This window comes from Oncorhynchus keta, chromosome 10 (assembly GCF_023373465.1).
Source record: "Oncorhynchus keta strain PuntledgeMale-10-30-2019 chromosome 10, Oket_V2, whole genome shotgun sequence".
NCBI classification, from domain to species: Eukaryota; Metazoa; Chordata; class Actinopteri; order Salmoniformes; family Salmonidae; genus Oncorhynchus; species Oncorhynchus keta.
The window spans coordinates 76,795,945-76,813,444 of NC_068430.1; the positions used below are offsets into that span (position 1 = coordinate 76,795,945).

The following is a 17,500-nucleotide window of genomic DNA, read 5'->3' on the forward strand; positions in this document are numbered from 1 at the left end:
TGAAACACATTCCTACTGGCCTCCACACGTGGCTGATCTGTAACCTCACTGTCTGAGAGGGTCTCAGGGGGATGAAACACACTCCTACTGGCCTCCACACGTGGCTGATCTGTAACCTCACTGTCTGTGAGGGTCTCAGGGGGATGAAACACACTCCTACTGGCCTCCACACGTGGCTGATCTGTAACCTCACTGTCTGAGAGGGTCTCAGGGGGATGAAACACACTCCTACTGCCCTCCACACGTGGCTGATCTGTAACCTCACTGTCTGTGAGGGTCTCAGGGGGATGAAACACACTCCTACTGGCCTCCACACGTGGCTGATCTGTAACCTCACTGTCTGAGAGGGTCTCAGGGGGATGAAACACATTCCTACTGGCCTCCACACGTGGCTGATCTGTAACCTCACTGTCTGAGAGGGTCTCAGGGGGATGAAACACATTCCTACTGGCCTCCACACGTGGCTGATCTGTAACCTCACTGTCTGAGAGGGTCTCAGGGGATGAAACACACTCCTACTGGCCTCCACACGTGGCTGATCTGTAACCTCACTGTCTGTGAGGGTCTCAGGGGGATGAAACACACTCCTACTGGCCTCCACACGTGGCTGATCTGTAACCTCACTGTCTGAGAGGGTCTCAGGGGGATGAAACACACTCCTACTGCCCTCCACACGTGGCTGATCTGTAACCTCACTGTCTGTGAGGGTCTCAGGGGATGAAACACACTCCTACTGGCCTCCACACGTGGCTGATCTGTAACCTCACTGTCTGAGAGGGTCTCAGGGGATGAAACACATTCCTACTGGCCTCCACACGTGGCTGATCTGTAACCTCACTGTCTGAGAGGGTCTCAGGGGGATTAAACACATTCCTACTGGCCTCCACACGTGGCTGATCTGTAACCTCACTGTCTGAGAGGGTCTCAGGGGGATGAAACACACTCCTACTGGCCTCCACACGTGGCTGATCTGTAACCTCACTGTCTGTGAGGGTCTCAGGGGGATGAAACACATTCCTACTGGCCTCCACACGTGGCTGATCTGTAACCTCACTGTCTGAGAGGGTCTCAGGGGGATGAAACACATTCCTACTGGCCTCCACACGTGTACATGTATGAAACAGGACAAATATAAGCAGCTCCTATTTGACGTAATATTACATAGACTATTCTACCTAATGACTGGATAATGACTTGAATTGGTGATGTCAGCAGGGGGTGAAGAGGAGACGTTGTTGCATTGTCCTTTGGGTGAGGGAAAACTGATCCGAGATCTGTACCTAAGGGCAACTTCTATCTGGAGCCAACTTAAACAAGATTCTTAATGAATTATGGGTCATTAGAATATAGGCACAATTAGGAATAATTAGGAATAATAATTCAGGTTTTTGATTGATTGATTACACTAACGCTAGTAAACTTTTATAATCTCAAGGAATGATGTCAGTGAATTGGTGCTTTAAAAAACGATGGGTGAGAAATTGTGTTTATAAGTACATGTGCTATTTGTTTTATACATTAATACTATTGATGTTTATATTCTTGACGTTTTTGTGTATTAAAGACGTTTTTTGAAAGAGTGAAGTTTGTTTTTATACTATAAGACAGAATGGCACTCTCTCACACACACACACACACACACACACACACACACGCACACGCACACGCACACGCACACGCACACACACAAACAGACACAGACTGGCTCCATCTATAAAGCTGTAATTACAGACTAGGCCACCACAACTATCTCTGACCCCACCCAACACTTTACTGAGGGGCAGCCTGGGACACACACACACACACTGAACTGCAGTGCCATACTGCAACACAGTGGCAATACCAGCCTGAGGTGTTCTCTCTCTAATAATAATCATCATTATTAATTAATGAGTCCTGCAGCTCTTGTTTACCTCTAGTTATGGTGTTGTGTGTGTGTGTGTGTGTGTGTGTGTGTGTGTGTGTGTGTGTGTGTGTGTGTGTGTGTGTGTGTGTGTGTGTGTGTGTGTGTGTCCGTGCGTGTGTGTGTCTGTCTGTATGTGTGTCTGTATTTTTGTCTGTCTGTGTGTGTGTGTGTGTGTGTGTGTGTGTATACATGTGTCCGTGCGTGCGTGTGTGTGTCTGTATTTTTGTCTGTCTGTGTGTGTGTGTGTGTGTGTGTGTGTGTGTGTGTGTGTGTCAGTGGAGGCTGCTGAGGGGAGGACGGCTCATAATAATGGTTGGAATGGAGTCAGTGGAATGGTATCAAACACATCAACAACGTGGTTCCATGTGGATCATACCATTCTATTGGCTCCTTTATTATGAGCCATCCTCCCCTCAACAGCCTCCACTGGTGTGTGTGTGTTTTCTGTCTGTAATAGACTAGACTCTCTCTGGGTACCAGACCCAACACTCAGAAACATCCCGTTCTAAATTAACACGACAATAAAACCCTTACAGTTCTGCTGGTTTATTGATGAAACCTCATGATGACTCCGACCCTCACGGTTGGCGTCCCAAATGGCGCCCTATTCCCTATATAGTGCACTACTTTAAACCAGAGCCCAGAGGGAATAGGATGCCAGTTAGGATTCCCTCATGTTTTGAAAGGTTTACAAGCTCTAATTTTCAATGATGAACATCATGTAATTGAAAAGGAAACGGCGCAAGTCACGCTCATCATTTTAAAGATTGACGTTTCGGCCTTCAATGGCTTTCATCAGAAACCTCATGCAATGAAATACACTGAAGGCAATCAGCATTTCAAATGTAGTGCACTGACTGAAATGATCTGTGCCCAACCCATTCCAATCCACATCAGTATATAAACAGACAAACATTAGATCTGTGCCTAACCCATTCCAATCCACATCAGTATATAAACAGACAAACATTAGATCTGTGCCCAACCCATTCCAATCCACATCAGTATATAAACAGACAAACATTAGATCTGTGCCCAACCCATTCCAATCCACATCAGTATATAAACAGATAAACATTAGATCTGTGCCCAACCCATTCCAATCCACAGCAGTATATAAACAGACAAACATTAGATCTGTGCCCAACCCATTCCAATCCACATCAGTATATAAACAGACAAACATTAGATCTGTGCCTAACCCATTCCAATCCACATCAGTATATAAACAGACAAACATTAGATCTGTGCCTAACCCATTCCAATCCACATCAGTATATAAACAGACAAACATTAGATCTGTGCCTAACCCATTCCAATCCACATCAGTATATAAACAGACAAACATTAGATCTGTGCCCAACCCATTCCAATCCACATCAGTATATAAACAGACAAACATTAGATCTGTGCCTAACCCATTCCAATCCACATCAGTATATAAACAGACAAACATTAGATCTGTGTCTAACCCATTCCAATCCACATCAGTATATAAACAGACAAACATTAGATCTGTGTCTAACCCATTCCAATCCACATCAGTATATAAACAGATAAACATTAGATCTGTGCCCAACCCATTCCAATCCACATCAGTATATAAACAGACAAACATTAGATCTGTGCCCAACCCATTCCAATCCACATCAGTATATAAACAGACAAACATTAGATCTGTGCCCAACCCATTCCAATCCACATCAGTATATAAACAGACAAACATTAGATCTGTGCCTAACCCATTCCAATCCACATCAGTATATAAACAGATAAACATTAGATCTGTGCCCAACCCATTCCAATCCACATCAGTATATAAACAGACAAACATTAGATCTGTGCCTAACCCATTCCAATCCACATCAGTATATAAACAGACAAACATTAGATCTGTGCCCAACCCATTCCAATCCACATCAGTATATAAACAGACAAACATTAGATCTGTGTCTAACCCATTCCAATCCACATCAGTATATAAACAGACAAACATTAGATCTGTGCCCAACCCATTCCAATCCACATCAGTATATAAACAGACAAACATTAGATCTGTGCCTAACCCATTCCAATCCACATCAGTATATAAACAGACAAACATTAGATCTGTGCCCAACCCATTCCAATCCACATCAGTATATAAACAGACAAACATTAGATCTGTGCCCAACCCATTCCAATCCACATCAGTATATAAACAGACAAACATTAGATCTGTGCCTAACCCATTCCAATCCACATCAGTATATAAACAGACAAACATTAGATCTGTGCCCAACCCATTCCAATCCACATCAGTATATAAACAGACAAACATTAGATCTGTGCCTAACCCATTCCAATCCACATCAGTATATAAACAGACAAACATTAGATCTGTGCCTAACCCATTCCAATCCACATCAGTATATAAACAGATAAACATTAGATCTGTGCCTAACCCATTCCAATCCACATCAGTATATAAACAGACAAACATTAGATCTGTGCCCAACCCATTCCAATCCACATCAGTATATAAACAGATAAACATTAGATCTGTGCCCAACCCATTCCAATCCACATCAGTATATAAACAGACAAACATTAGATCTGTGTGCCCAACCCATTCCAATCCACATCAGTATATAAACAGACAAACATTAGATCTGTGCCTAACCCATTCCAATCCACATCAGTATATAAACAGACAAACATTAGATCTGTGCCTAACCCATTCCAATCCACATCAGTATATAAACAGACAAACATTAGATCTGTGCCTAACCCATTCCAATCCACATCAGTATATAAACAGACAAACATTAGATCTGTGCCTAACCCATTCCAATCCACATCAGTATATAAACAGACAAACATTAGATCTGTGCCTAACCCATTCCAATCCACATCAGTATATAAACAGACAAACATTAGATCTGTGCCTAACCCATTCCAATCCACATCAGTATATAAACAGACAAACATTAGATCTGTGCCCAACCCATTCCAATCACATCAGTATATAAACAGACAAACATTAGATCTGTGCCCAACCCATTCCAATCCACATCAGTATATAAACAGACAAACATTAGATCTGTGTAACCCATTCCAATCCACATCAGTATATAAACAGACAAACATTAGATCTGTCCTAACCCATTCCAATCCACATCAGTATATAAACAGACAAACATTAGATCTGTGCCCAACCCATTCCAACCACAGCAGTATATAAACAGACAAACATTAGATCTGTGCCCAACCCATTCCAATCCACATCAGTATATAAACAGACAAACATTAGATCTGTGCCCAACCCATTCCAATCCACATCAGTATATAAACAGACAAACATTAGATCTGTGCCCAACCCATTCCAATCCACATCAGTATATAAACAGACAAACATTAGATCTGTGCCCAACCCATTCCAATCCACAGCAGTATATAAACAGACAAACATTAGATCTGTGTCTAACCCATTCCAATCCACATCAGTATATAAACAGACAAACATTAGATCTGTGTCTAACCCATTCCAATCCACATCAGTATATAAACAGACAAACATTAGATCTGTGCCCAACCCATTCCAATCCACATCAGTATATAAACAGACAAACATTAGATCTGTGTCTAACCCATTCCAATCCACATCAGTATATAAACAGACAAACATTAGATCTGTGTCTAACCCATTCCAATCCACAGCAGTATATAAACAGACAAACATTAGATCTGTGTCTAACCCATTCCAATCCACAGCAGTATATAAACAGACAAACATTAGATCTGTGCCCAACCCATTCCAATCCACAACAGTATATAAACAGACAAACATTAGATCTGTGCCCAACCCATTCCAATCCACATCAGTATATAAACAGACAAACATTAGATCTGTGCCTAACCCATTCCAATCCACATCAGTATATAAACAGATAAACATTAGATCTGTGCCCAACCCATTCCAATCCACATCAGTATATAAACAGACAAACATTAGATCTGTGCCCAACCCATTCCAATCCACATCAGTATATAAACAGACAAACATTAGATCTGTGCCCAACCCATTCCAATCCACATCAGTATATAAACAGACAAACATTAGATCTGTGCCCAACCCATTCCAATCCACATCAGTATATAAACAGACAAACATTCGATGAAGGACTCAAGCAGGTGCATTCAAATCTGACCCTACGAGGTGCAGAGTACTGCTGGTTTTCTGTTCTACCTGATAATTAATTGCACAACCCCAGGTGTAAGTCCATCCCTGATTGGGGATGAATGAACAAAAGCAGTGGAGCTTTAAGGTCAGATTTGAATTTGAGGGGCCTATTGCCTTGGTATGGTAGTTATTAATTATGTTGTAATTCTAACATCTTCCACTAGGTGACAGTGTTGAATGTCAGAGCCCAATACTGCAGAGTGTGTATTTGCCCAGAGGAGACAGAAAGTCTGCTTGTTAGGTTGATGAACTTTGGTGCCATACTGCCAGAAGGTCAATGACACTGTTAAAACCCTGACGGACATCTAAATATACTAAGGACTGACACAGAGAATAGATCACATCAATTACTACATGATAACAATGTTTTGGGATGATGATGATGATGATGATGATGATGATGATGATGATGATGATGGTGAGAATCCCTCACCAGGTCCAGAGATGTGTTCTTTGATCCAGCCGGTGAGTTTGGTGACGCGGGTGTAGACGCCGTAGAGTCGGCCCGGCCACACCCCTTTCCCCAGCTGACCACGCCCGCTAGGAACCAACCACTTCTCCTGGCAGACCAACGGACTCCCGAGTCACCCTGGGGTGTCAGACCAATCAATCTGAGAGCATTGAGAGTGTGAGAGAGAGAGAGAGAGAGAGAGAGGAGAGAAGACCCCGGGGGAAAGAAGGGGGAGGCCTCCATCAGAATGTAAGAGAGAGAAGATGAAAACGTTTTAATTTACCTAAACGATAGCAGAAAGGTTCAGATGTTAAAGGACATTGAACTTGCTGCTTTCTCTTTCCCGGCTCCTACTACTCTGAAACCCCCTGTACCCTCCCTCACCTGGGGTGTCAACCAATCAGTCTGTGCACTGAGTGTGTGTGGGTCTACTCTGAAACCCCCTGTACCCTCCCTCACCTGGGGTGTCAACCAATCAGTCTGTGCACTGAGTGTGTGTGGGTCTACTCTGAAACCCCCTGTACCCTCCCTCACCTGGGGTGCCAACCAATCAGTCTGTGCACTGAGTGTGTGTGGGTCTACTCTGAAACCCCCTGTACCCTCCCTCACCTGGGGTGCCAACCAATCAATCTGTGCATTGAGTGTGTGTGGGTCTACTCTGAAACCACCCCTGTACCCTCCCTCACCTGGGGTGTCAACCAATCAATCTGTGCATTGAGTGTGTGTGGGCCTACTCTGAAACCCCCTGTACCCTCCCTCACCTGGGGTGCCAACCAATCAATCTGTGCATTGAGTGTGTGTGGGTCTACTCTGAAACCCCTGTACCCTCCCTCACCTGGGGTGCCAACCAATCAATCTGTGCACTGAGTGTGTGGGTCTACTCTGAAACCCCCTGTACCCTCCCTCACCTGGGGTGCCAACCAATCAGTCTGTGCACTGAGTGTGTGTGGGTCTACTCTGAAACCCCTGTACCCTCCCTCACCTGGGGTGCCAACCAATCAGTCTGTGCACTGAGTGTGTGTGGGTCTACTCTGAAACCCCCTGTACCCTCCCTCACCTGGGGTGTCAACCAATCAGTCTGTGCACTGAGTGTGTGTGGGTCTACTCTGAAACCCCCTGTACCCTCCCTCACCTGGGGTGCCAACCAATCAATCTGTGCATTGAGTGTGTGTGGGTCTACTCTGAAATCACTTCCTGTACCCTCCCTCACCTGGGGTGCCAACCAATCAATCTGTGCATTGAGTGTGTGTGGGTCTACTCTGAAATCACTTCCTGTACCCTCCCTCACCTGGGGTGCCAACCAATCAATCTGTGCATTGAGTGTGTGTGGGTCTACTCTGAAACCCCCTGTACCCTCCCTCACCTGGGGTGCCAACCAATCAATCTGTGCATTGAGTGTGTGTGGGTCTACTCTGAAATCACTTCCTGTACCCTCCCTCACCTGGGGTGCCAACCAATCAATCTGTGCACTGAGTGTGTGTGGGTCTACTCTGAAACCCCCTGTACCCTCCCTCACCTGGGGTGTCAACCAATCAATCTGTGCACTGAGTGTGTGTGGGTCTACTCTGAAACCCCCTGTACCCTCCCTCACCTGGGGTGCCAACCAATCAATCTGTGCATTGAGTGTGTGTGGGTCTACTCTGAAACCCCCTGTACCCTCCCTCACCTGGGGTGCCAACCAATCAATCTGTGCACTGAGTGTGTGTGGGTCTACTCTGAAACCCCCTGTACCCTCCCTCACCTGGGGTGCCAACCAATCAATCTGTGCATTGAGTGTGTGTGGGCCTACTCTGAAACCCCCTGTACCCTCCCTCACCTGGGGTGCCAACCAATCAATCTGTGCATTGAGTGTGTGTGGGTCTACTCTGAAATCACTTACCCTGTACCCTCCCTCACCTGGGGTGCCAACCAATCAATCTGTGCATTGAGTGTGTGTGGGTCTACTCTGAAACCACTTCCTGTACCCTCCCTCACCTGGGGTGCCAACCAATCAATCTGTGCATTGAGTGTGTGTGGGTCTACTCTGAAACCCCTGTACCCTCCCTCACCTGGGGTGCCAACCAATCAATCTGTGCATTGAGTGTGTGTGGGTCTACTCTGAAACCCCTGTACCCTCCCTCACCTGGGGTGCCAACCAATCAATCTGTGCATTGAGTGTGTGTGGGTCTACTCTGAAATCCCCTGTACCCTCCCTCACCTGGGGTGCCAACCAATCAATCTGTGCATTGAGTGTGTGTGGGTCTACTCTGAAACCCCCTGTACCCTCCCTCACCTGGGGTGCCAACCAATCAATCTGTGCACTGAGTGTGTGTGGGTCTACTCTGAAACCCCTGTACCCTCCCTCACCTGGGGTGCCAACCAATCAATCTGTGCATTGAGTGTGTGTGGGCCTACTCTGAAACCCCTGTACCCTCCCTCACCTGGGGTGCCAACCAATCAATCTGTGCATTGAGTGTGTGTGGGTCTACTCTGAAATCACTTCCTGTACCCTCCCTCACCTGGGGTGCCAACCAATCAATCTGTGCATTGAGTGTGTGTGGGTCTACTCTGAAACCCCCTGTACCCTCCCTCACCTGGGGTGCCAACCAATCAATCTGTGCACTGAGTGTGTGTGGGTCTACTCTGAAACCCCCTGTACCCTCCCTCACCTGGGGTGCCAACCAATCAATCTGTGCATTGAGTGTGTGTGGGCCTACTCTGAAATCACTTCCTGTACCCTCCCTCACCTGGGGTGCCAACCAATCAATCTGTGCACTGAGTGTGTGTGGGTCTACTCTGAAAGCCCCTGTACCCTCCCTCACCTGGGGTGCCAACCAATCAATCTGTGCATTGAGTGTGTGTGGGCCTACTCTGAAACCCCCTGTACCCTCCCTCACCTGGGGTGCCAACCAATCAATCTGTGCATTGAGTGTGTGTGGGCCTACTCTGAAACCCCCTGTACCCTCCCTCACCTGGGGTGCCAACCAATCAATCTGTGCATTGAGTGTGTGTGGGCCTACTCTGAAACCCCCTGTACCCTCCCTCACCTGGGGTGCCAACCAATCAATCTGTGCATTGAGTGTGTGTGGGCCTACTCTGAAACCCCCTGTACCCTCCCTCACCTGGGGTGCCAACCAATCAATCTGTGCACTGAGTGTGTGTGGGTCTACTCTGAAAGCCCCTGTACCCTCCCTCACCTGGGGTGCCAACCAATCAATCTGTGCATTGAGTGTGTGTGGGCCTACTCTGAAACCCCCTGTACCCTCCCTCACCTGGGGTGCCAACCAATCAATCTGTGCATTGAGTGTGTGTGGGTCTACTCTGAAACCCCCTGTACCCTCCCTCACCTGGGGTGCCAACCAATCAATCTGTGCATTGAGTGTGTGTGGGTCTACTCTGAAATCACTTCCTGTACCCTCCCTCACCTGGGGTGCCAACCAATCAATCTGTGCATTGAGTGTGTGTGGGTCTACTCTGAAACCCCCTGTACCCTCCCTCACCTGGGGTGCCAACCAATCAATCTGTGCATTGAGTGTGTGTGGGTCTCCTCTGAAACCCCCTGTACCCTCCCTCACCTGGGGTGCCAACCAATCAATCTGTGCACTGAGTATGTGTGGGTCTACTCTGAAAGCCCCTGTACCCTCCCTCACCTGGGGTGCCAACCAATCAATCTGTGCATTGAGTGTGTGTGGGCCTACTCTGAAATCACTTCCTGTACCCTCCCTCACCTGGGGTGCCAACCAATCAATCTGTGCATTGAGTGTGTGTGGGTCTACTCTGAAATCACTTCCTGTACCCTCCCTCACCTGGGGTGTCAACCAATCAATCTGTGCACTGAGTGTGTGTGGGTCTACTCTGAAACCCCCTGTACCCTCCCTCACCTGGGGTGCCAACCAATCAATCTGTGCATTGAGTGTGTGTGGGCCTACTCTGAAATCACTTCCTGTACCCTCCCTCACCTGGGGTGCCAACCAATCAATCTGTGCACTGAGTGTGTGTGGGTCTACTCTGAAAGCCCCTGTACCCTCCCTCACCTGGGGTGCCAACCAATCAATCTGTGCATTGAGTGTGTGTGGGCCTACTCTGAAACCCCCTGTACCCTCCCTCACCTGGGGTGCCAACAAATCAATCTGTGCATTGAGTGTGTGTGGGTCTACTCTGAAACCCCCTGTACCCTCCCTCACCTGGGGTGCCAACCAATCAATCTGTGCATTGAGTGTGTGTGGGCCTACTCTGAAACCCCCTGTACCCTCCCTCACCTGGGGTGCCAACCAATCAATCTGTGCACTGAGTGTGTGTGGGTCTACTCTGAAATCACCCTGTACCCTCCCTCACCTGGGGTGCCAACCAATCAATCTGTGCATTGAGTGTGTGTGGGCCTACTCTGAAATCACTTCCTGTACCCTCCCTCACCTGGGGTGCCAACCAATCAATCTGTGCATTGAGTGTGTGTGGGCCTACTCTGAAATCACTTCCTGTACCCTCCCTCACCTGGGGTGCCAACCAATCAATCTGTGCATTGAGTGTGTGTGGGCCTACTCTGAAATCACTTCCTGTACCTGACAGGCATCCTTCTCTCCGCTGCGGTAGCCGGCACACAACATCCTGGGAGTGACCATGTAACCGTAGGAACGGAAGCAGGCCTCCTCGCTCACCAGACGCACGTCCACCTTCTGCAGCACGTTACTGGGAGTGCCTGGGGTCAGAGGTGAGAGGTCAAAGGTGAGAGGTCAACCACAGTGTTTCCATGGAGGGTTACAGGTAGTCTTCCTTATCTGGAATCAAGCTTTAATGTTCATCCAACTGGTGGAAACGTATTGGACATGATAGGTTACCTTTCTTAAAATACATTTTCCTTTTTAAGTATTTGTGCTGCTGCAAGTGTTTGGAGGAATATATAGAACTGAATACATGAAAAGATCTTTGCCTTAATACAACCTCCCTAAACACCCTCCCTCCCTCCCTCCCTCCCTCCTCACCTCCTTCACGTAGCGCCCCCCAGCCCGTGACCCAACAGAGTAGCTCAGGTTCTTGCTGGTGTGTAGGTGACGGCAGGCAGGCGGGCTGGGCCAGGGTGCCTGGGGCTGCAGGTCTCTCCAGTCGCAGCAAAGCCAAGTCATAATCGTGTGTCTCGTCATCGTAGTACTGGTGCAGGAGGATCTGTTGCACCCGAATGGCATCCTCCATCTGACTGCTGCGGTTCAATAGGAACTTACCTAGGTAGACCGTCCACGCTCTGGGAGAGAGACTGGGGCAGAGGGGAGATGGATGGGGAGAGAGGGAACATTGTAATTCTCTCTCTTCCTGTTTACACGCTAGGAAAGTAAAGACTTGGGGTGGTGGAGGGGGAAAAAGAGGGATGGAGCGAGGAGAGATGAGAGGAGAGGGGAGAGGAGAGCAGAGGAGAAGGAGAGGAGTCGAGAAGAGGAGACGAGAGGAGCAGAGAGGAGTCAAGAGGAGAGGAATCGAGAGGCGAGGCGAGGGAGAAGGAGAGGGAGAGGGAGGAGAGGAGAGGAGAGGAGAGGAGAGGAGAGGAGGAGAAGGAGAGGAGAAGGAGAGGAGAGGAGAAGGAGAGGAGAGGAGAGGAGAGGAGGAGAGGAGAGGAGAGGAGAGGAGGAGAGGAGAGGAGAGGAGAGGAGAGGAGAGGATGGTAGACAACAAGAAGAAGAAACAACACTTCTTGTTGCTCTGTTCTCACCGGTCATCATAGAAACAGTGGGCAGCGGACACCACCCATTGGCTGGAGACCAGAGCCCCCCCACAGACATGACGTCCACTGATCTGAAGGCTGACCTGCCATGGCCACTCCCCTTCAGTAGCGTTGACTCCTCCCACAACGCGACTGGTGAATTGCCTCAGACCACAGTCTGGCAAGAGGACACACACACAGACAGAGATACATAAATGTGTGTGTGTGTGTGTGTGTGTGTGTGTGTGTGTGTGTGTGTGTGTGTGTGTGTGTGTGTGTGTGTGTGTGTGTGTGTGTGTGTGTGTGTGTGTGTGTGTGTGTGTGTGTGTGTGTGTGTGTGTGTGTGTGTGTGTGTGTGTGTGTGTGTGTGTGTGTGTGTGTCTTCTCCTCTCACCACAGTGTCTCTCATCGGAGGCATCAGGACAGTCGGTGATGAAGTCACACTCTGGATTGGGCTTCTTCAGACACGTCCCGTCAGCACAGACATACGTCCTGTCTGTACACTGTACACCTAGAGACACACACATACGTCTGGTCTGTACACCTAGAGACACACACATACGTCTGGTCTGTACACCTAGAGACACACACACATACGTCTGGTCTGTACACCTAGAGACACACACACATACGTCTGGTCTGTACACTGTACACCTAGAGACACACACATACGTCTGGTCTGTACACCTAGAGACACACACATACGTCTGGTCTGTACACCTAGAGACACACACATATGTCTGGTCTGTACACTGTACACCTAGAGACACACACATACGTCTGGTCTGTACACTGTACACCTAGAGACACACACATACGTCTGGTCTGTACACTGTACACCTAGAGACACACACATACGTCTGGTCTGTACACCTAGAGACACACACATACGTCTGGTCTGTACACTGTACACCTAGAGACACACACATACGTCTGGTCTGTACACTGTACACCTAGAGACACACACATACGTCTGGTGTGTACACTGTACACCTAGAGACACACACATACGTCTGGTCTGTACACTGTACACCTAGAGACACACACATACGTCTGGTCTGTACACCTAGAGACACACACATACGTCTGGTCTGTACACTGTACACCTAGAGACACACACATACATCTGGTCTGTACACTGTACACCTAGAGACACACACATACGTCTGGTCTGTACACTGTACACCTAGAGACACACACATACGTCTGGTCTGTACACTGTACACCTAGAGACACACACATACGTCTGGTCTGTACACTGTACACCTAGAGACACACACATTATGTATCAATACACCACAAACTTGTACACGCGCACACACACACACACACACACACACACACACACACACACACACACACACACACACACACACACACACACACACACACACACACACACACACACACACACACACACACACACACACACACACACACAGAGTTACCCTCTGTGCAGTTCTCTTCATCCATGGCCTCAAGGCAGTCTGGGTGCTGGTCACACACCTTGAAGTAGTCAACACACTGACTGTCCTCTGGACACTGGTACTGGGCTGTACACACTGGGACACACACACACATTGAGTGTCAATCCATCAGCCATTTGGTGCTAATGATATATGCTATACAGCCCGTTGATTGTCCCTAACTTGAAACAGGTTATTTTAACATTTTTATAATTACTAATATATTTAGTTTAATTGTTGACTGTTCCTCTCATCTCACTAGATGTCATTCAGTAATGTATGAAGACATTGTAGTTCCATAGGGATTTCCAGTGAGGATTTGGCCTTTTGAACAATCATAGCTACAAGCACGAGGCTCAATGAAATGTAAATGTCTTATAAATGTTTCACAATATGAATGTTCTGAATGTGTTTTAGCTTGTTAAACTGACCACAGTTCCTCTCGTCCAGTCCGTTGGGGCAGTCTTTGATGCCGTCACAGGATGGAACACACAGACCATTTAGAGTACACAGGAACTGACCAGGACAGGCTAGAACACACAGACCATTTAGAGTACACAGGAACTGACCAGGACAGGCTGGAACACACAGACCATTTAGAGTACACAGGAACTGACCAGGACAGGCTGGAACACACAGACCATTTAGAGTACACAGGAACTGACCAGGACAGGCTGGAACACACAGACCATTTAGAGTACACAGGAACTGACCAGGACAGGCTGCAACACACAGACCATTTAGAATACACAGGAACTGACCAGGACAGGATGTAACACACAGACCATTTAGAGCACACAGGAACTGACCAGGACAGGATGGAACACACAGACCATTTAGAGTACACAGGAACTGACCAGGACAGGATGGAACACACAGACCGTTTAGAGAACCCAGGAACTGACCAGGACAGGATGGAACACACAGACCATTTAGTGTACACAGGAACTGACCAGGACAGGCTGCAACACACAGACCATTTAGAGAACCCAGGAACTGACCAGGACAGGCTGGAACACACAGACCATTTAGAGAACCCAGGAACTGACCAGGACAGGATGGAACACACAGACCATTTAGAGAACCCAGGAACTGACCAGGACAGGCTGGAACACACAGACCATTTAGAGAACCCAGGAACTGACCAGGACAGGCTGCAACACACAGACCATTTAGAGAACCCAGGAACTGACCAGGACAGGCTGCAACACACAGACCATTTAAAGAACCCAGGAACTGACCAGGACAGGCTGGAACACACAGACCGTTTAGAGAACCCAGGAACTGACCAGGACAGGATGGAACACACATACAATTTAGAGTACACAGGAACTGACCAGGACAGGCTGCAACACACAGACCATTTAAAGAACCCAGGAACTGACCAGGACAGGCTGGAACACACAGACCATTTAGAGAACCCAGGAACTGACCAGGACAGGATGGAACACACAGACCATTTAGAGAACCCAGGAACTGACCAGGACAGGATGGAACACACAGACCATTTAGAGAACCCAGGAACTGACCAGGACAGGCTGGAACACACAGACCATTGAGAGAACCCAGGAACTGACCAGGACAGGATGGAACACACAGACCATTTAGAGAACCCAGGAACTGACCAGGACAGGATGGAACACACAGACCATTTAGAGAACCCAGGAACTGACCAGGACAGGCTGGAACACACAGACCATTGAGAGAACCCAGGAACTGACCAGGACAGGATGGAACACACAGACCATTTAGAGAACCCAGGAACTGACCAGGACAGGATGGAACACACAGACCATTTAGAGAACCCAGGAACTGACCAGGACAGGCTGGAACACACAGACCATTTAGAGAACCCAGGAACTGACCAGGATAGGATGGAACACACAGACCATTTAGAGTACACAGGAACTGACCAGGATAGGATGGAACACACAGACCATTTAGAGAACCCAGGAACTGACCAGGATAGGATGGAACACACAGACCATTTAGAGAACCCAGGAACTGACCAGGACAGGATGGAACACACAGACCATTTAGAGAACCCAGGAACTGACCAGGACAGGATGGAACACACAGACCATTTAGAGAACCCAGGAACTGACCAGGACAGGATGGAACACACAGACCATTTAGAGAACCCAGGAACTGACCAGGATAGGATGGAACACACAGACCATTTAGAGAACCCAGGAACTGACCAGGATAGGATGGAACACACAGACCATTTAGAGAACCCAGGAACTGACCAGGACAGGATGGAACACACAGACCATTTAGAGAACCCAGGAACTGACCAGGACAGGATGGAACACACAGACCATTTAGAGAACCCAGGAACTGACCAGGACAGGATGGAACACACAGACCATTTAGAGAACCCAGGAACTGACCAGGACAGGATGGAACACACAGACCATTTAGAGAACCCAGGAACTGACCAGGACAGGATGGAACACACAGACCATTTAGAGAACCCAGGAACTGACCAGGACAGGATGGAACACACAGACCATTTAGAGAACCCAGGAACTGACCAGGACAGGATGGAACACACAGACCATTTAGAGAACCCAGGAACTGACCAGGACAGGATGGAACACATGAACACACACACTTTCAAGGCACCCAAACAGAGTACATGAACATCTTTCAGATGTAGGAAGTATTATTTATGAATATGCTTCCTACCCAGTGGAGGCTGCTGAGGGGAGGACGGCTCATAATAATGGTTGGAATGGAGTCAGTGGAATGGTATCAAACACATCAACAATGTGGTTCCATGTGGATCATACCATTCTATTGGCTCCTTTATTATGAGCCGTCCTCCCCTCAGCAGCCTGTTACGGCCAGTAGTATGTAATACAAACACACCTTACTGTATGTCACAAGTACATCATTTCTTCCACTCTCTCATCTCTTCATCTGTCACGGAACATCATTTCAGCACACAACCCTAAAATCACCCTAAACACCTCTTGTTCAAAATAACTCACAATCTGATTGGTTAAACAGACAGACAGTCTGTAGAGAAAGATTACCTATAGCACCTTCACCCTAACTCTAGGTCTGAGGTCAAGCCCTTGACCAATGTCTGTCATCCAGGCCCCAGACTCACGATCTGATTGGTTGAAAAGGCTGTAGTGGACCTGGAGTCCAGGCCCTGTGATTGACACCTCGGACGTCATGACAACTCTGGTTGCCGTGGAGAGAAGGTAGAGGCGCTCAGCATACGGCTGGAGACCTCTCGTCCCACAGAACCTGAGGCAGAGACACAGGTCAAATTATACAGATCAAACATATGTGTGTGTGTGTGTGTGTGTGTGTGTGTGTGTGTGTACCTGCGGTTCTGTACCATCCACTGTCCTTGTGTACAGGCCTGGTTATAGTTGGCCCTGCTCAGCTCATAACCTTCATACTCCAGTGATAGTCCATAGTCTGCAGAGGGCACCTAGGACACACACACACACACACACACACACACACACAGAGAGAGAGAGATACAGACAGACAGACAGACACACACACACACACACACATAAAATGGAATACAGCAGAATAAAACAGAATGGTCCCATGTTATGACTTGTTAGAAACAGTAGAAGACAGTAAAAGACAATATAATACAATAGAAGATAGTAGAAGACAGTAGATGACAATATAAGACAGTAAAAGACAGTAGATGACAGTAAAAAACAGTAGATGACAGTAGAATACAGTAGATGACAATATAAGACAGTAAAAGACAGTAGAAGACAGTAGCAGACAGTATAATACAATAGAAGAT

General features: G+C 47.6%; 1 protein-coding gene across 1 annotated transcript in view; it reads right to left on the minus strand.

The window, feature by feature from the left end:
• The window catches only part of LOC127931938 (uncharacterized), a 21,666-nt gene that overhangs the window by 1,003 nt on the left and 3,163 nt on the right, over window positions 1-17,500 (minus strand). Inside the window, 15 exon segments of the mRNA XM_052526090.1 lie at window positions 1-476; window positions 548-691; window positions 834-977; window positions 1,050-1,142; window positions 6,393-6,442; window positions 6,562-6,627; window positions 6,630-6,717; window positions 11,118-11,254; window positions 11,538-11,806; window positions 12,257-12,425; window positions 12,642-12,758; window positions 13,696-13,809; window positions 14,145-14,243; window positions 16,832-16,974; window positions 17,055-17,164. The exon segment at window positions 1-476 is cut by the window's left edge and continues 556 nt beyond it. Coding sequence (XP_052382050.1) covers window positions 1-476; window positions 548-691; window positions 834-977; window positions 1,050-1,142; window positions 6,393-6,442; window positions 6,562-6,627; window positions 6,630-6,717; window positions 11,118-11,254; window positions 11,538-11,806; window positions 12,257-12,425; window positions 12,642-12,758; window positions 13,696-13,809; window positions 14,145-14,243; window positions 16,832-16,974; window positions 17,055-17,164 — 2,219 coding nt within the window.